The sequence below is a fragment of the Macrotis lagotis genome, chromosome 7 (genome assembly GCF_037893015.1).
Source record: "Macrotis lagotis isolate mMagLag1 chromosome 7, bilby.v1.9.chrom.fasta, whole genome shotgun sequence".
NCBI lineage: Eukaryota > Metazoa > Chordata > Mammalia > Peramelemorphia > Peramelidae > Macrotis > Macrotis lagotis.
This window is the reverse complement of record NC_133664.1, coordinates 210,331,604-210,356,617: the sequence shown is the minus strand read 5'-3', so window position 1 is coordinate 210,356,617 and position 25,014 is coordinate 210,331,604. Positions and strand designations below refer to the sequence as shown.

The following is a 25,014-nucleotide window of genomic DNA, read 5'->3' as shown; positions in this document are numbered from 1 at the left end:
CAATTAAGACTTGGAGAAGGGTGTCAAGTTAGAAGAATTCAAGACTCCTAACTGCTTTTAATCTTCACAACAATCCTGTAAAGTGGGAACTCTTATAGTTTCTTTACAACATATATAATTTCTTTACCATCAATTATTAGAACTGACTTAGAGAATATCTACCTCAATTCCTTCATTATTCAGATGAGAATCTTTATAGCTAGCATTTGCATAATATTTTAAGTTACAAAAAAACCTGATCATTTCATTATAGCTGCATAAGAATTCCATGAGGCTTATGTTGTTATCCTTTTTTTGACAAAGGGTGGAAACTGAGGTTCACAGTTCATACAAAATTAAAATGGAATAGAAAAATAAAAATACTATTTTTGTTGTTCAGTTGTTTCAGTTGTATTCAGCTCTTCGTGACCCCATTTGGGGATTCTTTTTTTTTTTTGCAAAAATATTAGAGTGGTTTGTCATATCCTTCTCCAGCTCATTTTATAGATGAGGAACTGAGCTAAATAGGATTAAGTGACTTGCCTGGGGTCATAAGGCTAGTAATTATCTATGACTGGATTTGATGGGTAAATCAGGGCTTCCTGACTCCAAACCCTGTGTTCCTCCTACTAGGTTACCTATAAGAAGAAAATTAACACCCAAGAGAGGGGAAGTGATTTATCTAAAATCCCATAGCAAGGAAAAAGAAGAATCATGACATTAAAACCTAGGTCTTGTGATTTTAGTATGGGGTGTGAGATGTTGGGCTATGTCTAGTTTCTGTTATGCTATTTTCCAATTTTCTCAGCAGTTTTTGTCAAATCGCGAATACTTATCCCAGAAGCTGGAGTTTTTCAGTTTATCCAAAGTAGTAGTTTTCAAAACATGAAATGCAAGCTATCAGCAACCATGAGAAGAAATTGTCTGAAATCACTAATTATAGGAGGATGCTGGATAGATGGATAGATAGTAGATTAGAAAGTTTTAGATTCTCCAGACTTTCTACACACACACACAGACACACACAGACACAGACACACACAGACACACACACACACACACACACACACACACACACACACACACACACACACACACACACACACGACAGAACATTGGCTCGAAGTGAAAGCAGAGGAGCTGAAGTAAACAAGCCAGAGTAAAGCAGTTGCCCTCCTAAGATAACTTGAGAAACTCCAGGAAAGACCCAATCTCCCTTTGACCTGCATGAAGAGAAAACACTTCCCTGACAATTCCTTGGAATCAACAAATAATAAACCCAGGGGACAGGTGGGTTGGAAGGCAGCCTCTGCCTTAGGAACTTTCACCTCACTGACTGTGTCTGGGTTGGAAGGCTGAGCAGGAAAAGATTGAAGAACCTTCCACTGTCAGGGGATGCCAAGAACAGCTGTGCTGACCAGATGTGGTCAGCTAGAACAGACCTGGTGAGTGCAGGAACAAAGGGGTGGGGACCCTGTTGGCCATGGGTACTTGCAGGAGAGCAGAGTAACTAGCTTCAGTTTCAGGGAAGAGAAGATGGCTGTAGTTTGCAGCCACTAGAAGAGCGACAGGGATCAAGAGCATTTGCAAGACAGCATGGCTTGGGGTCCTAACCATGATTTAGGGTTGGGGAGAGAATCCAAGGCTGGGCTCTGGAACAGAGTAGAACTTAATGATAATGATGAGCTACTAAAAACAAAATAAAAACAAAAATGAATAAGCAAAAGAGAAAGAATCCCATTGTTGATAGCTATTATAGGGATAGAGAATATTTAGATTCATAGTCAGAGGAAGAAAGTTGAGTTAAAAAAAGTCATTCCTTTTTCAATGAGAAACATCAAAAGGTCACAAAACTAAAAAAAAGTTTTTTCTTGGAAAAACTTAGACATCAAAAATCAAAGAGAAATCAAGGAAAAATTAGAAGAAAAAAGTGAGAGCAATCCAAGAAAATTGAGAATTATGAAAAGTCAGTCAACTGGAAATAGAGAATCAAAAACTTAAGAAAATAATTTCTTGAAACCTAGAATTGGACAAAGGGATTCTAATGACACAGGACATCAAGAAATAAAATAAGAATAGAAAAAAAATTAACATCTTACAAGAAAAACAACCAATCTGAAGAACAGATCAAAGAAAAACAATATAAGAATTGTCAGACTACCTGAAAGTTTCAGTTAAAAAATGTTACAAGTAATGATTAAGAAAAATTGCCCTGAAGTTCAAGAACAAGAAGGTAAAGCAGAAATAGAAAAAAAATTCATTAATTACTACCTCAAAGAGATTCCAGGAGGAAAACTTACAAGTATCTCATAGCCAAGTTTCAAAACTGCCAGATTAAGGAGAAAATATTGCAAGCAACAAGAAAAAAAATGATTTTTACATATCATGGAGCTACAATAAGGATTATACAAAACCTAGCAGCCATTTTTTAATTATTTAAATATTTTATTTGTTTTTCCAATTATATACAATAGTGGTTTCTACCTGTCATTTTTTTGGTAAGATTTTGAATTTTACACCTTTTCCCCACCCTCCCTTCCCTCCCCCCCTACAGAAGGCATTCTAATATACTTAAAATTGTTTCCGTGCTATGCATTGATCAAAATTGAATGTGTTGAGAGGAAAAAAAATATCCTTGAGGAAGAAATAAAATATTAGATATAGCAAAATTATGTAGTACATAAGACAACTTCTGAAAGTAAAACTTGAAGGTAATAATCTTTGGTCTTTGTTTAAACTCCACTGTTGTTTCTCTGGATACAGATGGTATTCTCCATCACAGATCCCCTAACATTGTCCCTGATTATTGAATTTATGGAATGACCAAGTCCATTAAAGTTGATCACCCCCATGTTGCTGTTAGGGTGTGCAATGTTCTTCTAGTTCTGCTCATCTTGCTCAGCATCAGTTCATTCAAGTCTTTCTGGACTTCTCTGAAATCCCATCCCTCCTGATTTCTAATAGAACAACAGTGTTCCATTAACATACATATACCACAATTTGTTCAGCCATTCCCCAATTGATGGACATCCTCTTTCAACTTCTTTGCTACCTCAAACAGAGCTGCTATGAATATTGTTTTTTTACCCTTTTACATGATCTCTTCAGGGTGTAGACCTAGTAGTGATATTGTTGGATCAAAGGGTATGCACATTTTTATTGCCCTTTGGGCATAATTCCAAATTGCTCTACAGAAAGGTTGGATGAGTTCACAGCTCCACCAACAATGTATTAGTATCCCAGATTTCCCACATTGTAGAGGGTCAGCCCCAGGGAGTGATATTCACATATACTTGGTGACTTTTCCCATCAAAGATATGTGTAGATTATTGCTCATTGTATGGTTCCGTTGGCTCACCAGTGAACCCTGATCTAGGATAATCTGTAGCTCTAGGATGGTTGTAAAAGGTTTCTTCGATAGAGAAGCATGCATTTTTCTAAGAATAAATATTGTAAATTTATCCAGGAACTTGTAAAATCGGGTCCCTTTTAACTGATCCTTCTTGAGATAAGTTTTTGCTATAAAAAGTCTGAGTTTCTGGGGCAGCTAGGTGGCACAGTGGGGCGGCTAGCTGGTGCAGTGGATAGAGCACTGGCCTTGGAGTCAGGAGTACCTGAGTTCAAATCCAGCCTCAGACACTTAATAATTACCTAGCTGTGTGGCCTTGGGCAAGCCACTTTAACCCCATTGCCTTGCAAAAACTAAAAAAAAAAAAAAGTTAAGTTTCCAAAAATAAAGTTGGTAAATTTTTACTTCCCAACCTTCTGTGTTTGGATGTTTGTCCACCCAACCTGACTTTTGGAAATTCATGTCCAGACCCACACCAGAGCTATTGCGGTCGAAAGCTGATGCCTGAACAGGGACTGACTGATGGATGGACGGACTGATGGATGGACGGACAGCTAGACCTGGAGGGGAATCAATCTTGAAAGGAAAGATAAAGTCTGGACTCCTGCAGGTCAAAAAAGTGCTCATAAAGGGTCAGCAGGCAATTAAGGTAAATAATTTTTTTCATCAGGTCTAAAGCAGAGAGCATTAAAATGGGACAGGTACTGTCTAAGGATAGAGGATATTATTTGAAAATGCTAAAGCAGATAGTTAAAGAAAGAGCCTTGTTAATAACAACAAAACAATTGGAAGAATTTAGTGAATCTGTACAAAGATGTTGTCCTTGGTTTCCAGAAGAAGGAGTATTAAGTATTGAAAAATGGGAAACTGTAGGGAAACAGATGAGTGAGCATTTTAAACAGAAAGTTCAGAAGGCATTTCCTATAGGAGTCTTATCATTGGGGAATATTTTAAAAATCTGCCTGACTCCACCTGGAGATGTTCCTTTGGTTCAGAGTATAATAAAAGTTGATGTAGATGTTCAAACTATTCAGCAGGAAGATAAGAGTAAAAAGAGTGGTGGCTTTTGCCTCCAATGCCACCTCCAGACCCTGGCCTGTCTCCAGGTGGAAGGAGGGGTGTGGAGGCCAAGGTGGTGGAGCCCTACCTTCCCAGGAGAATCCTCCTCCTGCCTCTCACTTTAGGAACTTGTACCAGAGAGTCTCCGGGATGCCTGGCCCCACCCACTCAGGCTGCTGCTGCAGCAGCTGATACTGCAGTGGCTGCTACTGCTCCTGGGCTTCTGGAGGTGTTGGCTTCCCAGCCTGCATCACCTCCTTCTAACTCTAATAAAGCACCTTCTGCTCCTTCATGGTTTAAAGAAGAAAATGTTACCAAAGATAAGGGGCATATGAATATTGTTCAAATAGCCACTCAAAAAACAATAGATAAGGGAGAGAAGATTCCATGGGACATAGGAGAGTCATTGTTCTCTTTTTTCCTGTGCTTGAGAAACCTGATTCAGGGATTCCAGGGATTATTTTGAGAGAATACTATAATTTAGATTTTAAAACATTTAGAGAATTAAAATCAGCAACCAGCACATATGATAACAGCAGTCAATATGTTATGAATAAAATAGAAATGTTATGTAGACAAATATTAGCCCCCGATGATTGGACCATGATAGCAAAAACTTATACCAGGAAATTACTTAATATGGAAAACAGAATTTTTTGAGAATTGTACTAATCAGGCTAAAAGAAGTGAAGAAGCAGGGTTCAGACTAATATTTGAGGGCGGCTAAGTGGCATAGTGGATAAAGCACCGGCCTTGGAGTCAGGAGTACCTGGGTTCAAATCCGGTCTCAGACATTTAATAATTACCTAGCTGTGTGGCCTTGGGCAAGCCACTTAACCCCATTTGCCTTGCAAAAAAAAAAAAAGACTAATATTTGAAATGCTCTCTAGCACTGGTCCATGGGCAGGAGTAAATAATCATATTGGGTATAGTTTACAGGCACACGAACAGGCATGGTTAAAATTGCCTGAAAAAGAAGGAGGCAGTGGGAGTGAGAGATCAGACAGCTTGTTTGCTCATGGTTCGCTTATCTAGATCTTGGAGTTAACTGAGAGAGGAAATAAGAAAAAGCACTAGATAAGAGAGAATTGTTTCATGAAGACTTGATAAAATAAAATAAAATGTTAAATTTAAAAAATGCTATTTAATTCCAAAAAGACAAGATAATCAGGTTCATTTTAAAATATGTAATTTGATTATTACAAAAAATAAATGGACGATTGAGGATTTAAAAAAAAAAATAAAAGAGAGAGACTACCTCCCAGAAAAGATTTAGTGCTGTTGAAGTTATTTGGTTTACTCTAAGCTGAGAGTGGACAGGGGATATTCCAATTAGGCTGAGGGATTTTTGAATGACTGTTTGCCTTCTCAAAAGTTATAGCTATTTATGGTTAAAATCAAGAAGTATTAGATATGAAAATCTTTGAATGGAAAAATGTATTGTGAAAAATGGAAGGTTCTCTACATTTTTCCTTTGGTTTCTTGGAAGATTTGTCACCTTTGGTAGTGTTATCCTGTTTTTTGTCTTTGTGTAATGTTTGTGTGAGAGTGTGAGTGGGGTTTCGCCAGATTTTGGGGGACCCTCTGGTTCTAAATGCTCTGACTCCACTTATGTGTCTATATAAATCATGATCTCAGACAAAGTTAAAGCTAAAATAGATTTAATTAAAAGAGAAAATAGGGAAACTATATTATTTTGCCACCAATATTATTTAATAATAATTTAGACTGTTTAAAATAACTATACAGTATAAAATACCTGAGAGTATGCCTGCCAAAACAGATTTAAGAACTTCGTGAATATTAACTAAAACACTTTTTATACTAATAAAGACAAATTCAAATAAATGGAATAATATTTATTGTTCAAGGGTAGGTAAAGTCAATATAATAAAAAATTACTTTGTTCAATACCATTCCAATGAAATTACTAAAAAAATTACTAGCAAAATAAATAATAACAAAATTCATTTGGAAGAACAAAAGTCAAGTATTTCAAAGAAACTAAGAGAAAATATAAAGGAAAGAGATTCCATGGTACAAGATTTTAAACTTATAAGGTGAGAGCATTCCTGAAATGTAAAATGGGGGCGGCTAGGTGATGTAGTGGATAAAGCACTGGCCTTGGAGTCAGGAGTACCTAGGTTCAAATCCATTCTCAGACACTTAATAATTACCTAGCTGTGTGGCCTTGGGCAAGCTACTTAACCCCATTTGCCTTGCAAAAAACTAAAAAACTAAAAATTAAAAATTAAAAAAAGAAATGTAAAATGGATAATTTTGATGATTTTTGGATTAAAATTTTCTAATATAAACAAAGCCAATATAGTCAATAGAAAGAAAATAGAAAATTTGGGGAAAACTGTCCTAGACAATCTCTCAGACAGTATATGACTGGGTTAGAATACTGTTATGATAAAAGAAATGATGAACTGGTTGATTTAGAAAAACATGGAAAGACTTGGAACTATGAAGAGAGATGCAGAGAAAGAAGTGACAAATAGAAATATGCATATATGGTATTCTGTAATTCAAACAATAGATATTTATTAAGTGGTTACTTAATTGTGTAGCTTGGGTGTAGCACCCACCCCCAATACATCTTTCTTAAGGTCAAGGATTGGCCTATTCCCTCATTCTGGGAGACTAGAATGTTTCCCAGAAGGGAAAGACATGGGATTCAATTAACTCCCAATGTGCTAGGGCTATTTGGCATGGGGGAGGTATCCATCTATTAACTCACAACTGTTATGTGCTGAGCCTCCACCCATGTGCTTCATATGCAATAGAGTCAATCAATATGACACCATTAGCTCTTAAATATGAAACATTTACTACACAAGAAGGCAAAAACAAGAATAATTCACCCAAGATGTCCCAAGGGGGGGGGGGGGGGGGGAGTTGACACAGCTTTACAGAAACCCAGAAGGCATATGGGGGGAACCCTTGTGTCCAAGGCAACTCACACCTTTGGATTGTAGCCTTTGATTTCTTTCTTATCCTATATATTTTTAGAGGGAGATCTACACACACACACACACACACACACACACACACACACACACACACACACACACAGACACCTGTTGCATAGGACTCACTTCCCTTAGAGAACTTTCACCTCTCTGGCTAGGCAGAGCCACTTTTCTTACTGGCTGCTGCTATTCTTGGGTCACTGAAGCAAGTGTTTAATTCTTTTAGTGAAAACAGAGACCCTAAGTCTGGGATCTCCTGCCTTGGTTGAATTTTGAGACAGGGCTAACTTTCCAATAAAGTGGTTCATCTAAATCTGGCATTCACAAAGCTATTGAGTCTTCTTAGGGTACTCTCAAGACAAATATGGTGGAAAAGACTAAGGCAGACAAATCTCTGAGTGATTCCCACCTTTCCAGCTGTTGGTGTCAGTTAAGGGTCAAGCAATCTAGCCTTTCTTTTTATCAGCCAATTCTTCAAAATGCTGAGGATATTTGTTTCCTCCAACTTAGCATTTTTGAACAGCAGAGATTTCCTTCAATCAGCTACACTCTCAGCAAGCAGCTGTAAAGCCTGTTGTCCTGCACTAGACTGATCTTATTTTGGAATAACTCCTCCTCATTCCTCCTTCTCCTCTTCACCTTCCCATCTCAAAGCAGAGGTTTTCTTATGTGAAGTGACTCACTTCAAAGGGAGAGAGATCTTTGAAAAATTAAAATTCATATTTCTGTCAGACCCACCACAAATAATGTTACAATTGTTGCATAATTACAAAAACTTTCCTAGCTCTCACTCTCAACACCCACATAATAACCAAATGTAGTTGAGCTTCTTTGCAAGAAGATATTATGAACCTTTTTGTCTTCATTAATTCTTTTTTCTCTCTCAGATACTCTCATCTTAGTACTTCCCTTGAGAGGTTGCTTTATCGTGGTCCCTCTCAGAATAGTCTGTATTTCTAGGTCCAAAAGGATATCACACTTTGCCTACCCTTTGATCCAGCAATCCCAAAGAGTATTGAAAAAGGGAAAAGGATCCACAAAAATATTCATAGCAGATCCTTTTGTGTTAGCAAAGAATTGGAAATAGAGGGGATGCTCAATTTGGGAATAGCTGAATAAGTTGTGGCATACGAATGCTATAGAATACTACTGTGCTATAAGAAATGATGATCAAGTAGTTTCAGAAAAACTTGGAAAGACATATGAACTGGGGGCAGCTGGGTGGCACTAGCTGGATAGAGCACTAGCTCTGGAGTCACAAGGACCTGAGTTCAAATTTGACCTCTGACACTTAATAATTACCTAGCTGTGCAATCTTGGGCAAATCACTCAATTCTATTTCCTTAAATAAAAATAAAATAAAAAAACATATTTGAATTGATTTTGAGTGAAGTGAGCAGAACCAGGAGATTATTGTATGTATTAACAGCAGCATTGTGATGATCAACTATGGTAGACTTGACTCTTAGCAATACAGGGATCCAAAACAATTCCAAAAGATTTGTGATGGAAGATGGCATCCACATCCAGTCTGAATGCAAATCAAAGCATCATATTTCCACCTTTTAAAATTTATTTTTTTACTTTTTATGTTTTTTCCCTTTTGTTCTGTGCCTTCTTTAATTACACAACTAATAGGAAAATATGTTTAATATTTAATAAACAACTTAGATTACTTACTATCTTGGGGAGGGAGGATGGAAAGGAGGGAGGGAGAAGAATTTGGAGCTCAAAACCTTACAAAAATGAATGTTGAAAACGATAAATGTGGGGTGGCTAGGTAGCATAGTGGATAAAGCACCGGCCTTGAAGTCAGGAGTACCTGGGTCCAAATCCAGTCTCAGACACTTAATAATTACCTAGCTGTGTGGCCTTGGGCAAGCCACTTAACCCCATTTGCCTTGCAAAAAACCTAAAAAAAAATCCGATAAATGTAAAAAAAAATAATATTAACATAAAAAGATAAACCAAAGAACAAAAAAAAGAATTGTCTGTGTTTCTGTCAAAGTAACATGAGGTTGCTTTTCTCAGTGTTTTCACAAATGTCTTTTTCTTTGCTTCTTTTAATAGATAAAAATCTCCAAATAAGATAAGGGCATCCCTATACACATATAAGGCACCATGGATTTCTCTCTCTACTAATATCTACAGAACTGTGCTCGTTCCTGAAAGACAGTAAGTCCTGAGAGACTTACTATGTAAATAAAATTACCTTTTTACTAGTCTGAGTGCTTTGAAACAAGTGAAAAGCCTAAGAGAGTTTCTGGGTAATTAATAAAGTATTAATTATGGCTAGCAGATAACTAATAAATTGTAGTCAGTGGTTCTCTTAGAAACCACAGACCTGCACAGAGGATAGAGCACTGGCCCTGGAGTCAGGAGTCCCTGAGTTCAAATCCGGCCTCAGACACTTAATAATTACTTTAGCTGTGTAGCTTTGGGCAAGTCACTTAACCCCATTGCCTTGCAAAAAAAAAAAAGAAACTATAGATCTACATGAAGGTAATTTGAATGTTTAAATTTCTTTGGAAAAAATGTCCCTGAAGAGTGGAAATCAACTCTGATTAGTTAACAATAAGGGAATGAATATTATAATGAGAGACAGGCCTGCTCTAATGAGGGATGGGGAACTGGGAGGTGTGACTCTCATTTTGCTAGCACTCTAGGACAACAAGTCTCAATCTGAAACCATACTAAGTCCTTTCTGAGTAACCTAAACCAAAGGATTTATTCCCCACCCTGATCTTCCTGAATTGAACAATGGGACAGAATTCACCTAGATTAGATTCTCTTTTACCCTTTAATCAGAAATAAGCTCCCAGTTGAGTGGGATATCTTATCAATCAGCCCTGTCCTTCACAAGGACTAGGCTTTGAATGAGGAAAGAAGATCTTTGGATCTCATATATAAAATTTATTATTAATATAATAAGAAAGTAATATTTTTTCTCAGTTTATAAATAGAACTAAGAGCTATCTTTGGGGAAGTGATAGATACTAAAGTTCCACTTGGATGGAGACAATGAAACAGATAAGTGAAAATTCCCCGCAGTATATCTAAAACCTTTTTGACAAGAGGGAGTCTCTGTCATATATTTAAGAATCTATAATGTTCCAGTACAATAAATAAGAATTACAGACTGTTATAAGCTAAATATGGGTCAGTTTTTTATTATTCAGTATTATGTTTAAACAACATGATTCGATCCTTTGTATATCCAAATCAATGTTATTTTATACATGTACAATAATGCTTATTACATATTTATCATGGGTTACATATTTATCATATACAATATATGCATAAATACAATCCTTCCTTTTCTTTTCTTCTCCCCAACCCCAATTTCTCATTTATCCTAAACACATTGCCTATAGCACAACACATTTTGAACTTTGAACAACTTGAAAGGATTGTTTCAGACCTCAACAATGATAATATTTAATCAAATAATAAGGCATAATCTTTATTTCTCAAGGACAAATCAATGTAGGCTTATTTCCCAAAGAGATATCTAAAATGATTTGACTAAGCCCTTTAAATAAAACTGAACTTTATCCTCCCCTCTAAAAGAACCAAGTTTGGCAGTCAGTACTGTTCTGTATTAATAAATTGACAATAGTATGGTAAAAGAGAAAGTCAATTTTAAAATGGTCTATGTTAAAATAGTAGTAAATGCCAAGAATCAGTCAAATGAAATTCAGAAGGTAGTAGATATTATTTAAAGGAGAAGTAATGAGAAATATTAATTAGGAACTGCTCTCTTATTTATGTCTTTGAATAATTCCTAATTACCACAATCATCCACAGAAGAGTACCAGGCTTAATAGGGATACTAAAAGATAAGAACCCCTCCAGAATCACTGCCTTGTGGTAGCAGAGGGGCTTGGCTGGTCATTGAAACTATGAGGTATGCTGTAGTGGATTACCTAAGACAGACAGATCATAATAGAAAATTCTGACAAAAAATGATTACTGGGGAAGGATATGGCAATCTACTTCAGTATCTTTGCTAAGAAAACTCAATGAATGGTACAAAAACAATAAAAGATATGATACTGGAAGATAAATTCCTCAAGTTGGAAGATGTCCAACATGCTACTAAGGAAGAACAAAGGAAAATTACAAATAACTTCAGAAAGAATGAAGTGGTTGAGTCAAAACTGAAAGGAAGCACAGCTTCAGATGTCAAAAGTGACAAAAGGAAAGTCTGATGCAATAAATATCGATTTTTCATAGGAACTTAGAATGTAAGATCTATGAAATTAAGCTAAGCTGAATGTGGCCAAACAGGAAAAAGAAAGATTAAATATGGACATCTTTCGTGTCAGTGAACTTAAATAAATGGGTATGTATGAATGAATTTTAATTCAGGTAATCATTTTATCTACTACTGTGATCAAGAATCCTTTAGAAGAAATGGTAAATAGTCATAAAGATGTTATTGATTCATAGTAAAAAAAAAGTGAAAAAAGTCATACTTGGGTACAATTTTTAAAATGACAATGATATCAGTTCAAATCCAAGACAAACTAGTATAAACAATGCAAGTCTATGCTCCAATCACTGTTGCAAAAAAAAAAAGACCAAAGTAGATCAATTTTATGAAGACTTGCAAAATCTTCTATAAATAACACTAAAAAAAAAGCTGTCACATTCATTATAGGGTATTGGAATACTAAAATAGGAAACCAAAAGATAATTGGACTATAACAGGTCTTGGTATACAAAATGAAGTGGGGCAGAAATCAAAAGAGTTTTGTCAAGATAATTCACTGGTCATAGTAAACATTCTTTTTCAGCAACCCAAAGTGATTTATGGACATTATCAGATGGTCAAGACCTGGGCTGACTGTGGCTCAGAGCATGAGCTACTTATTCCAAAATTCAGATTTAGATTAAAGAAAGTAGGAAAACCCAGCAGACCCTATAAGTATTACCTTAAAAACTCCCTTATGAATACAAAGTGGAAATGATAGATTTTAGATTTAAGGGATTAGATCTGATAAATAGAGAGCCTGAAGAACTATAGACACAGGTAAACAATATTGAATAGGAAATAGCAACAACAACAACAAAATCCCAAAGATAAAGAAGAGCATCAAAATAAAATGCCTTTCTGTGTGGCTTTACAAATAGTTGAGGAAAGAAGGAAAGTGAATGATAAAGGAGAAGGGGGAAGATATACTCAATTGTATGCTAAATTACAGAGACTAGCTAAGAGAGATAAAATATATTTTTTAAAACAAATAGAAGAAAACAAAAGAATGAAATAGACAAGATCTCTTCCAGAAAAAGAGAGGTATCAAGAGAATGTTTCATGTGAAAACAGGCAGGATAAAAGACAAGAATGGTAATGACTTAGAAGTGGAAGAGATTAAGAGGTGGTAAGAATTTACTTAACTATAAAAAGATTTTATTACTGATAACCATGATGGTGTGATTACTGACCTAGAGTCACATATCCTGGAGAGGGAAGTCAAGTGGATCTGAGGAAGCATTGCAAACAATAAGGCCAGTGGAAGAGACAGAATTTCTCCTGAGTTATTTAAAATCTTAAAACATAATGCTTTTAAGGTGCACATATTGAGTGGGATAGTGACCCAACAAATAAGAAAAACTTCACAGTAGGACTGGAAAAGATCTGTAAAAGAAGGGCAAGGTCAAAGAGTGTTTGAACCACTGAACAATTTTGCTCAGTTCACAGGCCAGAAAGATTATATCAAAGATTCTACAAGCACCACATGAACTGAGAATTATCAGAAATACAAACTGCTTTTCAAAGGAGGCAGAGGAACTAGAGAGCAAAATGTCAACATTTGCTGGATTATGGATAAAGAAAGGGAGTTTCAGAAAAAAAAATCTACTTCTGCTTCCTTGTCTCTGTGTGGATTGTAATAAAATCTGGCAAGTCCTCAAAGAAATGGGAGTACTAGATCATCTTGTCTTCTGAGGAAGCAAAAATTAGACTGGAATATGAAATAACTGGTTTAAGATTGGGAAAGGAGAACAACAAGGCTGTATATTGTCACCTTTTTTAATTTAATATACATCATGCAAAATGTCAGGCTGGATGAATCAAGAGTCAGATTTAAGGTTACTGGGAGAAATATTAACAATCTCAGATATTCAGATGATACTACTCTTCAATAGTGCTGGGCCTAGAGTCAGGAAGACCTAAATTCAAATCCAACCTCAGACATTTTATTAGCTGAATAATCCTGTGTGAGTCTCTCAACTTTGTTTACTTCAGTTCCTCATCTGTAAAATGAGCTGGAGAAGGAAATGGTAAACCACTTCAGTATCTTTGTCAAAAAAAAAAAAAAAATTTTAATGGAGTCACAAAAAGTTGCTCACATCTGTAAAATGTCTGAATAACAACAACAACACTGTAATGGAAAAAAAATAATTAAGAAACCTCTTATGAGGGTGAAAGAAGAGAATGTCAAAGCTGACTTGAAGTCTAACACTAAAAAGAACCAATCTAGAACTATAGCACTGGCTCTATCATTTCCTGGCAAACAGGGAGAGGAATTGGAATCAATGTCAGATTTTTATATTGCTATCCTCAAAGATGCAGAGATCTGCATTTGCGGTGAGATGGCAACTGCAGTCATTAAATTAAAAGATACTTGTTCCTTGGAAGGAAAGCTATAACAATTCTGGGCAGCATACTAAAAAGCAGGGATATCACCTTGCTGACAAAGGTCCATATAATCAAAGCTATGGTTTTTCCAGTAAGAATCTACAGCTGTGCAAGTTGGACTATAGGTACAACTGAGTGTCACAGAATCAATACTTTCAATTTGTGGTTCTTGAGGAGGCTTTGAAAGAGAGGACAGCAAGGAGATCAAATCAAATAGTATATAAATTAACTCAGACTATTCTTTGGAGGGACAAACTTCAATACTTTGGCCACATAAAGGGGAGATGGGACTCATTGGAAAAGACCATGATGTTAGGAAAGATTGAAGATAAAAGACAGCAAAAGATATGATGGATAGATAGTGTCATGAAAGTGATAAACATGAGCTTGGACAGACTTATGGAAATAGTGGAAGACAAGGTCCTGGAGTGCCATGATTCATGAGGTTACAAAGATGTGGACATGACTGAACAATAACAGGGGAAAGAAAAGAAATAAACAAAATTGGATTACTGAAGCCATTTGTTGTTGGTCAGTCATGTTCCACTCTATGATCCCATGAACCATACTGTCCATGTAGATTTCTTGGCAGAAATACTGTAGTGGTTTGCCATTTCTTTCTTCAGTGGTTTAAGGTAAACAGAGGTCAAGTGACTTGCCAAATATTTGAGACCAGATTTGAACTCGGGAAGACACATCTTGGTGGTACCAAGCCCAGTGCTCTCTACACTTGTGTCACCTAGCTGCCTCCACCAGAACCATAGACAGAAGTAAAGATTAACAGATTGAAGTGACATGGCATAGAATTTTGTGAAGTTCTGAGGTGTTCCTAAACTGCTATAAGTAGAAAGCCTGCACTAGAAGTATTTGGACTCCTGAGATTTTACAGGATGGAAACTCTGAAAATGAATTCCATGAAGAGGAAACTGGTAGATAAGAATTGAAGCTAATAAATCCAACCTTCCATCGTTTTTTGGAAGCTGACCAAGAGGAGATAGAATTGATCAAAAAATTCCCTATCCCTTCATAAGTTTTTTCTAGAAGTTCTCTTCCTTATCATTGCTTTGAAAGACTTAAAGAGTTAAATATATTTGTGTATAGGGACAGAAAATGAGTCTCCCACTTGATTCTTTTCTTGTTATTTACATTTTTCTTTTAGGTAGTAAATGCTTTTGTTATTAATTTGGTATCACTGGCAAGTTTTATTATTAGAGAGTATTGCACTGAATGGGTTGTTATTTATATAATTGATTACTCAAAACAACCATAATGAACCTGGGAGAAGTAGCAAGGGATTCCAAAGTTAGAGATATCAGAGCCTTCAGGTGCCTTTTATAAATTCAATTAATGAAGACTATGTCAAATATTTCTGCACATGGTTGTAACCTCCTCCAGGGTTCACAAATCAATATTTCTGGAGATGGTCACAAAGAACAAATAGAAAAATTTTGTCTTCTTTTATTTCTCTTGAGCACTCTGGGGTAGAATTTTTAATGGGCACAGCTCTGGTCACATGGTATATGGCTTGGAGGAAAAGACAATTTTTTTTAAACAATCCACAACTTAGATAATTAAGACTTGGAATATACTTTAAGTTTCACTTTCCCTTGAGTTCCCATAGTTAGGTCTTTTACCTTTGAAATAACATTAGGTCCCCATGACTTCCTTTTTTTTTTCTTATAGCTATCATTCTTTTCCTCTGGTAATATTTCTTTTGGTCACTCTAGTCCAAGGGATCTCAAAACTCTTGTTAAAATATGTGTATGTGTATGTTTATCCTATCTATACCATATCCATAGATCTGTTTCTTATCTATACTATGTCTATATTTGTCTACCCATCTACATATTATATGAGGTTTAAGATCTTACAAGAATGACCAAAAATGTTGTATTTGTATTTTATATTATTTGTAACTTTAAAATAAAATAATTTGCATTGTATTTTTGAATATTTATATTTATGTTGTATTTTATATATGTATTGTCAAAATATTTAAGAAATACCCTGTTTCCCAGAGCTAAGGTCCAGCAAGGAGGTTATGCTCTGAACTTGGCATAATGATAATCCTTTGGTCGCTAGATGATCTCACTCTCTGGCAAAGTGTATTTCTTGGGACAGCACCAGGTGCTCACTGAGGGATTTGACTCCCCCTGATTTCCCAGGGCCATCAGTGTTCACAATCCCAGTTCCTTGTAACTAACTATGAGGTACAAATTCCTGTTTCCATCACAGAACTCTGGTTTCATACCTCACAGAGTAATCATGACCCCCAAGACTTGAGACCCAAGAGTACCTGTATTGTCCCAAGAAATGCCAACTATGAGAACTTTCTCAAGACTGAAAAATAATTCTGTTGTAGACCAACCAGTTAAGGCATATAAGTGACTCCAGCCTCAGCAGCATTAAACCCTTTTTCTTGGGGGGGGAGATTTAGGTTGCAGGCATCATTTTCCTCACTCTGAAATGAATTAAATTTCTGTTTGTGTCCAGACTCTCCTGCCTGGCCTACTTTGTATAGCTCTGGCCATTCACATGTTAGAGATCAGTTCTGGTCTGGTTGACAGTGTGAATATATGTAAACATGCATACATACACACACACCACCACTACCATACTCTGTGTGTGTGTGTGTGTGTGTGTGTGTGTGTGTGTGTGTGTGTGTGTGTGTTGGGGATCATCTATTATAGCTTTGACAGGTCTGCCTAAAGTATGGATAGATTTAATTAACCATCTGGCCAATCTCATCTCCAGGGGAAACTTTGATTTATGCCTTTTGGGGGAGCAGGAAGAAGGTAATCATTGATTGCTCACTTCATCACTTTCCTACCTTCAAGGGGGCTATTAGACTAGAGTTGTATCTATCCACTTCACATCAAATATCTGTAGTCTAGGGATGCAATATAGGGTTTAGAACACAAGCCACTTCCTTTAATCACTCTTAGGAGGAATGAAATAGGTAATTCTTGACAACTCTTGCCCATTAAACACTACCTGTATCACAGTTACATATAGCTAATAAACCTCTTTATCAAGAAAATCAAATCAATAATAAACAGAAATCTCAGAGGTAATACAGTTCAGGGTGAACAATGTAAGACACCCTCTGTAAATGTGCTCTTCAGCATGAAAGCAAGAGAAGACTTCAGTCAGGAAAGAATGACTTTCAAAAGAAAGGAGTCCACTCTCAGCAGTCTTTAGGATTGCCAAGTATCAAGGGGCTCCAGGGAAATCTTCAGTCCCTTATTCAAAAGCTGATACTTGCCTCTGAGTCTTTGAAGGTACTTTTCTGAAATGATATGTAGCATAGACTGAGGTCTCTCAGTCAATCAAGAATGATTTCTTTTACATAAAGGGCTGTTCCTCAGGAAACTGCCTCAGACTTTGGTGGATGTGGAGTATCCTCTTTTTGTCTTGTGACCTGCTTCTTCTTTGATCTTCCATGATACACATCATTCTTCCAAGCTCCACCAAACTCTAACCCCACCTTAAGCTCTTCCTCAGTCAACCAGAAAATCTTTATATAATCATATATCTGGATCTTAGTCATCTGACTCAGTCACACAAATACACTTGTAGAGAGAGGCTAAAGTAGAAGAAATGTGAAAAGATCAGCAAGGTCCATAAGTCAGGATGTTCCCATACCCCACAATTATGAAGAATACTATCAAACAAATACTTAGAGCTCCTCAGTTCCAATTTCCATATTCAGTTCTATTCTACAAATATATATTAAGAAACTACTATATTCAGAGAACTATGTAGGCACAGAGCGAAATATGAAATTTAGATCACAGGTACCTTACTTATTCTAGTAAGGGAATAAGATTAGTATGGATTAAACTTTAATTGAAAAACAAATGACTGTTATTTATATAGGGCTTTAAAATTTGCAAAATGCTTTTATATGCATTCTTTATTTTTAGACTCACAGCAACTTTATAAAGTAAATTCTAGAGTTACCTGTGTCCCTCTTTTATAGGTAAGGAAACTGAGACTCTGAAAGATTTAATGACATGCCCATGGTCATAAGGCTAGTAAATGTCAGGCAGGATTCAACCAGATCTTCCTGTTCCAGATCCAGCACCTTGCCCTATGGCATGTTTGTCATTGTTCAGTCACTTCAGTTGTATCTGAATCTTTTGTCACCCCATTTGAGGTTTTCTTGGCAAAAATATCAGAGTGTTTTGCCATTTCCTTCTCTAGTTGTTTTGACAGAAGAAGAAACTGAGGCAAACAGGATTAAGTGACTTGCCCAGGATCACACAGTTAGGAAGTGTCTGAGGCAATGAATTCAGAAAGATGAATCTTCCTGACTCCAGATTCAGCATTCTATCCACTGGGTTACCTAGCTGTCCTATGATATGTATCTCCCGATGATAATATGTGTTAAATGTATTAAAAAGTTGCAAAACAAAAGGTTACTGTTCCTCCTAAGCCTATGTCCAAAATAACAAAGATGATAAAAGATGGAAACAGTGTTAGAAGGACTGCAGGAACACATGTACATTAATAGATTGTTGGAGAAACTGTGAATTGGCCTAACCATTCTGAAAAACAATTTGAAATTATGTGGAGAAAAATTGCCAAATTGTTCATAAGTTTAAATTTGGTGATATCAGTAGTGAATCCTTACTGTGATAAAATTAAAGACTATAAGACAGACCTCAGAGACACTAAAATATTCATAGAAACACTTCTTTTAGTAGCAAAAAACTGGAAAAGATAAGTCAATGTTCACTGAATGGGGTAAACAGACTGGGGCATGTGAATGTAATGGAATATTATGGCGTGATAAGAAATATTGACTACATGAAAATATGAGAAGTATGAGGTTTGTATGAACTGATGCCAAAGAAAGGAAAACCAATAAACCAACATACTCATTGATACCAAAGTGATTGGTAATTACCCTGAAATGTTCATTAAATGCAATGACTAATCTTCAGACAATAATGACACGTATTTCCCTCTCCTTCAAAAATAGATGATGGGGGGCAGCTAGGTGGCACAGTGAATGGAGTACCGGCCTTGGAGTCAGGAGTACCTGGGTTCAAATCCAACCTCAGACACTTAATAATCACCTAGCCATGTGGCCTTGGGCAAGCCACTTAACCCCATTGCCTTGAAAAAGTCTGAAAAAATAGGTGATGGACTACAGGTGAAGACTTTCGCATAAGCTCTAATATATAGTTGTTGCTATGGTCTGTCTGCCTTACTTAATTGTCTTTGTTACCAGAGGAAACAAAACAGTGATTTTTATTACTCTCAGGGATTCAATTCAATTTAATGAACATTTACTAAACACTAGTTCTGTGCAAGCAGCTGGTGATATGATTATAAAAATCAAAGCATCCCCCTCTTAAAGAAGCTTTCCTTCTCCTGGAGGACAATGAGTTCCCAGATCATAAGATCATTTATTTAGAGTTGAAAAGGATCTTAGAGGCCATCTGATTCAATCCCTACATTTTACCTGGACCTGAGACTCGAGTGGTTTGTCCAAAGCTATATAGCTATTACTGTTTCAGAGATAGGATTCAAACCCAGCACTCCCTCACTCCAGTCCAGTACCGTAACTATTACAACTTGCCAAATAAATATAAGCTAATTTCAAAGTTGTAAAAGAAAATTTTAAAAGGAAGTGCCCTAATAACTGGGAGATGAATTTGAGAAGCAATTCAAAATGGCCAGGGATATATTTAAAAAAGTGTGTGTGTGTGTGTGTGTGTGTGTGTGTGTGTGTGTGGTGTTTAAATTGCATTTTATCTTGGTCCATGGTCTTCCTGACAGACCCTTAACAGTCTATGAATACTTTTAAAAAAAAAATTACCCTTTTCCCTCTTAAGGGAACATTAAGTTTCTTTTAACTATAGTTAAGGCAAGAGATATTTGGTGTCATTAATTATTCTTTTAACCATCAGTCAAGAGTTAATCCCAATGCCTAAATATGAAAGTACACAAGGAGGGGGTGGCTAGGTGGCGCAGTGGATAGAGCACCAGCCTTGGAGTCAGGAGTACCTGGGCTCAAATCCGACCTCAGACACTTAATAATTACCTAGCCGTGTGGCCTTGGGCAAGTCACTTAACCCCATTGCCTAGAAAAATCTTTAAAAAAAAATACACAAGGGAATTTTTTTGTTTGTTTTTTGAAAGGCAATGGGGTTAAGTGATTATCTAAGATCACACAGTTAAGTAATTATTATTATCTGAGAAATAAGTAATTATTAATTAGCTGAGATCAGATTTGAACTCAGGTCCTTCTGACTCTAGGGCCAGTTGCTCTATTCTCTGCCCCACTTAGCTGCCCCACACAGGGGAATTTTATTTAACACACCTGTGAGCATCCCTAGTTTTTGCTGGGCACTTCATGTGGACTTGATTTTGTAGTTCTTTAGAATCACAGTAAACTTCATCTTGGCAGAGAGGAATAGAATAATAGCTACTGTTGGAGCTGTGAATTGATTCAATCATTCTGGAAAAAATGTGGAATTATATAGAAACATCACTAAGTTAAGTTCCAATTGACTCAACTACTATATGCCCTGAGAAAGTCAAAGAAGGAAAGTTTCTGTATATGTAAAAATATTCATAGCAGCACATTTGTATTAGCAAAGAACTAGAGTTAAGTTCATATCTGTTAACTGAGGACTTGCTTACAAATTGTTAGATGAGCACAAGGGAATATTATCGTCTTGGAAGAAATAGTGAAGATGAAGAACTGTGGGAACCAGGAAGAATCTATTAATTTATACAGATGGAAATTAGCAGAATCAGATAAATTTATATAATGGAAAGAAAAACAATTTTGAAATAACTGTTCAAGGCAAAGATAAATTAGGTCTTTAGTCAATTGGTGATTTAGTCAAATGATGATGATTTAATCAAATGATGAAGCAGGCCTCCTAGCAGAAAGATGAGATGACAAGTGAGAAATAAGGCATATGTGGTTAATGTGTTGACTTATTTTACTTATTGTACTTTGTATGAATTTAATATTTTACTCTGAACTAAATGCCGAAAAAGAACATTTTAATTCATAGAAAACACAAAAAGAATTTTTTTTTGGTTTTTAAAAGGCAATGGGGTTAAGTGACCTACCCAAGGTCACACAGCTAAGTAAGTATTAGGAGGCTGGATTTTAACTCAGGTTCTCCCTATTCCAGGGTGAGTGTTCTATCCACTCCACCACCTAACTGCCCCACAAAGAGAGAATTCTATATTAAACTGTAAATCTTCATTTTGATTTTTTGGGTTTTTTTTAAACTATATAATAAATTCTACACATCACTTTCAAAACTGTTCCTGTATTTTTACGCCAGTGGACAAAGACCTAAAATGGACCTCACTTCCTGAGGGCACTGACATTCACTACTACATTGATAAGGTATGTCAATTAGTCTAGATGAGACCTCAGTGACAGAGTTCCTAGATAAAATAGTGACCTATATGAGGAGTTATATGGGCAAATTCAATCCTAAGAAAATTCAGGCTTCCAGTCCACTCAATGAAGTTTTAGGAAATAGGGTTTATGGAGAGAACTTAGAATGGTTGAAGACCCAGGCAAGAGGAAAGGAGGAAAGAAGTCACTGGGTTTTGTAATAAAGGAAAGAGAAGAAAAAGGAGCTAACATTAAATGACCTCAGTTTTCTCTGTGAAGCAAGGAAGGGCAGGAAGGGGAAGTACAGGAGGCTTGGAGAGGGAAGAGAAAATTTGAAATAGCTTCTATGGAGAGGTAGATTATCAATGAAAGAATAAAGGGAATACCTTACTGTAGTCAGGGCCCATTTCAAGTTGAATTTATCATGCCTCTAATTATCAGGGCTGAGTGTCTCATCTTTTAGAAGTTAACATATAGCACAGTCTCTGGAGCTACTTCCCCTTTCCCTTCTGATATTTGCAGGTTGGGTATCCAGAAAGCAGCTGGGCACCCCATGAGCATGGGCATCCCATACTCAACAGTCTAAAACAGGGAGCCAACTCAGTTCTGGAAAGACTATTTAATAATTGTTAAATTTTCACTATGAGTAATTACACTTCAGAAATCAGCAAATGCTACCAACCCAGGCTTGATTTATCATTTTTTGTTGGTTGTCTAGAAAGTGATGGAGAAAATGTTAATAATGCTAATTAAACTTTAAAGGGTGTCATATGCACATTTACCCCCCTCCCCCAGTTGCTAAGTATTTACTAGTATTTACTAGTATTTACTAAGTATTTACTAGAACTGCAGTCTAGTTAACCCTGAAGGTTTTTATTGTGGGAGTATTTTCTCATACTATAACCTCCATCTTGTCCTATAAAGATTGGTCACAGGCAGCAGGAAGTGTAGGGACCACAATATGTTGAGATCATTTATCAAGCTTACTCATACTCAGCAGGGACTCCCCACCAACCCTTGACATCAACCTTTATCTATTTCAGTTACAAGATTGTCAATGAAGTAATTCCAAACCAATCATGCCAGCTACAAAACCTGACTGGGGCTAGTCTGATGGGTCAGCCTTGAGATTGGAATAAAATGAGATATTCTGATTGTTTACCATTTCAAGGTGGGGTGAGCGGGGAGAGGGAAAGAGGGAAGGAGGCATAGAATTTGGAACTCAAACCAAACAAGTCTGAAAAATTTTTAGCATGTAAATGTGAAAAAGTAAAATACTTTTTAAATGACATACACAGGGACGGCTAGGTGGTGTAGTGGATAAAGTATCGGCTTTGGAGTCAGGAATACCTGGGTTCAAATCAGGTCTCAGACACTTAATAATTACCTAGCTGTGTGGCCTTGGGCAAGCCACTTAACCCCATTTGCCTTGCAAAAACCTAAAAAAAAAAAAAAAACCAAAATAAATGACATACACATATATAATACAGATCATATAATCTTTATATTTATTTTTTTATTTAAAGCAATAGGTTTAAGTGACTTGCCCAAGATCACACAGCTAGGCAATTATTGTCTAAGGTCACATTCGAACTCTGGTCTTCCTGACTCCAGGGCCAGTGCTCTATCTACTGTGCCACCTAGCTGCCACAAGACCATATAATCTTTAACAAAAGGAAGTTTAGTCAACAATACCATGAGAAGTATAGTCAATAAAAACATAACCTTAATTTAATTAGGCAAAACTCCTTCTCATTTGCATGTTAGCCCCTATGGCATGCCCCATCAGAATTGATTGTAAACTGACTCTTATGGCAATGGGAGATTTGTCAAACTTCATCTTAGTCAAATTGGAATCTATATCAGTGATTCAACCTTACTCTTCTGGACCACTTAAGTCTTGAGGATGGTTTGAGTGCCTTTTTTTAAAAAAATTAAATATTTTATTTATTTTTTCAACTATATGGAACAGTAATTTTCAACAATCATTATTTGCAAGGATCTGAGTTTTACATTTTTCTCCTTCCCTTCATTCCCTTCCCCCTCCTTCCTTCCCTTCCCCTTCCCACTGAACAGAAAGTAATCCAAAATAGGTCCTATATGTATTCATGCTAAACATGGATCCATGTTAGTTATGTTGTGAGAGAAGGTTTGATTGCTTTCTAAGGAAAGATCTTCCATTATTAGACCAGTGGCAAATTTCTAGCTACCCAAGGGGGTCTCAAACAGTTTGGTAGTATGTTAGCCCTTCCCATGCCACCTCCCTGTTCTTTATACCATATCTCTTCTCTGGGGAGGGCAAAGGGAGGGAATAGGTATTTGTAATGTACTTAGTATGTTGAGTAGCTACTGCAAATTTTATTTTTACAAATATTACATGATTTGATCCCCCTGTAAAGTAGGTATTATAATCCCTATTTTACAGCTGAGGAAACTGAGGCAATCAGTAGTTAGGTAAATTATACAAGGTCACATAGTTAGTAAATATTCTAAGGTATTATTTGAATTCTGTTCTCCTTGACTCCAGGTCCAGAACCCTATCCATTGTGCTACCAATGGAATGACCTCATTGATGATCTCATAGGTTCTCACTGGAGTCCCCCACAATCTGGAATCTTTTACTTTTGCAACCATCTAAACTAGACATTTTCAACTTCTTAGCTAACTGATGTCTACCTGTGATGAAGAAACCAATCAGACCCACCTAAATGCAGTTGTACTCCACTCTATGAAATATGTAGCCATATTCATCTTCTAGAATGAGCAGGAGTGAAGTTGGATTCAGGAGTCCTATCTATCAAACTGATGAGAAGTTAGTAAATGATGTACCAAGTCTTGGGAAGAGCCTCTCCCGTTCATATGGTTACAAGTTTTAATCATGTGATTACAAGTTTAAGTAATAATCATATAGTTAGTTGATTTCTTATCCCTACTCAGACCATGATGACCTTAACCTGTCTGTTACCTTATTTATTACTACATTGTATAATTGTTAATTCATTTAAAGTTATTAATTAAGCAATACTTTTAATGGAAAGTTTTTTATATTTTTTGTGTAGTAATATTTTGAGATATACTTCCTTAACAATCTATAGTGAGGGTCTTTATGCTTGTCCACCCATCTGTTAATTCTTACAATAACCAATTTTTCTTTCTGGCCTAGTTGGTAGAAGCCACAGTTTCTGTGACTTTTTTATTCTTTCCCATGAAACTAAGGCTGCTAGAGTTCACTTATCGGTCACCTGTACTATTTTCTCACCATCTTTTTCACATATTCCTGTGTATGTTAAGGGGGGCAAAACTATTAATTTCCCTGGAATTCTATCTGACCCATCTTCTATCTGTATCCCCTGTATATATTCTGACATCTCTTTGGAATTCCCAGTGTTGGGTTTTCCAGAGATTTCATAATGTTGAAGCCTTTTGTATGACTCAGGGAGAGGCAGTCCTGTTAAATTTGGACAGAGTTTACAATTTGTTTTATTCAAGGAATTTCTCTGAAATCCTTCCTTTATAGTCATTCCACTATTAGGGTGAGTAACTATTGCAATCAATAACAAACCTATAAATACTGGTATGCATGGAATCCCTATATATATTGAAGAAGGAAATGTTGTTCCATCAGGCA

The 25,014-nt window shown here is 36.4% G+C and overlaps 1 protein-coding gene across 1 annotated transcript in view; it reads left to right on the top strand.

Moving 5' to 3' along the window:
• The first annotated feature begins 1,210 nt into the window (after positions 1–1,210).
• The window catches only part of NINJ2 (ninjurin 2), a 180,275-nt gene continuing 156,471 nt past the window's right edge, over positions 1,211–25,014 (top strand). The window contains exons 1-2 of the mRNA XM_074194697.1: positions 1,211–1,424; positions 3,797–3,977. Of these exons, the coding sequence (XP_074050798.1) occupies positions 3,855–3,977 (123 nt within the window). The 5' untranslated portion in view covers positions 1,211–1,424; positions 3,797–3,854. The remainder of the gene's footprint in view (positions 1,425–3,796; positions 3,978–25,014) is intronic.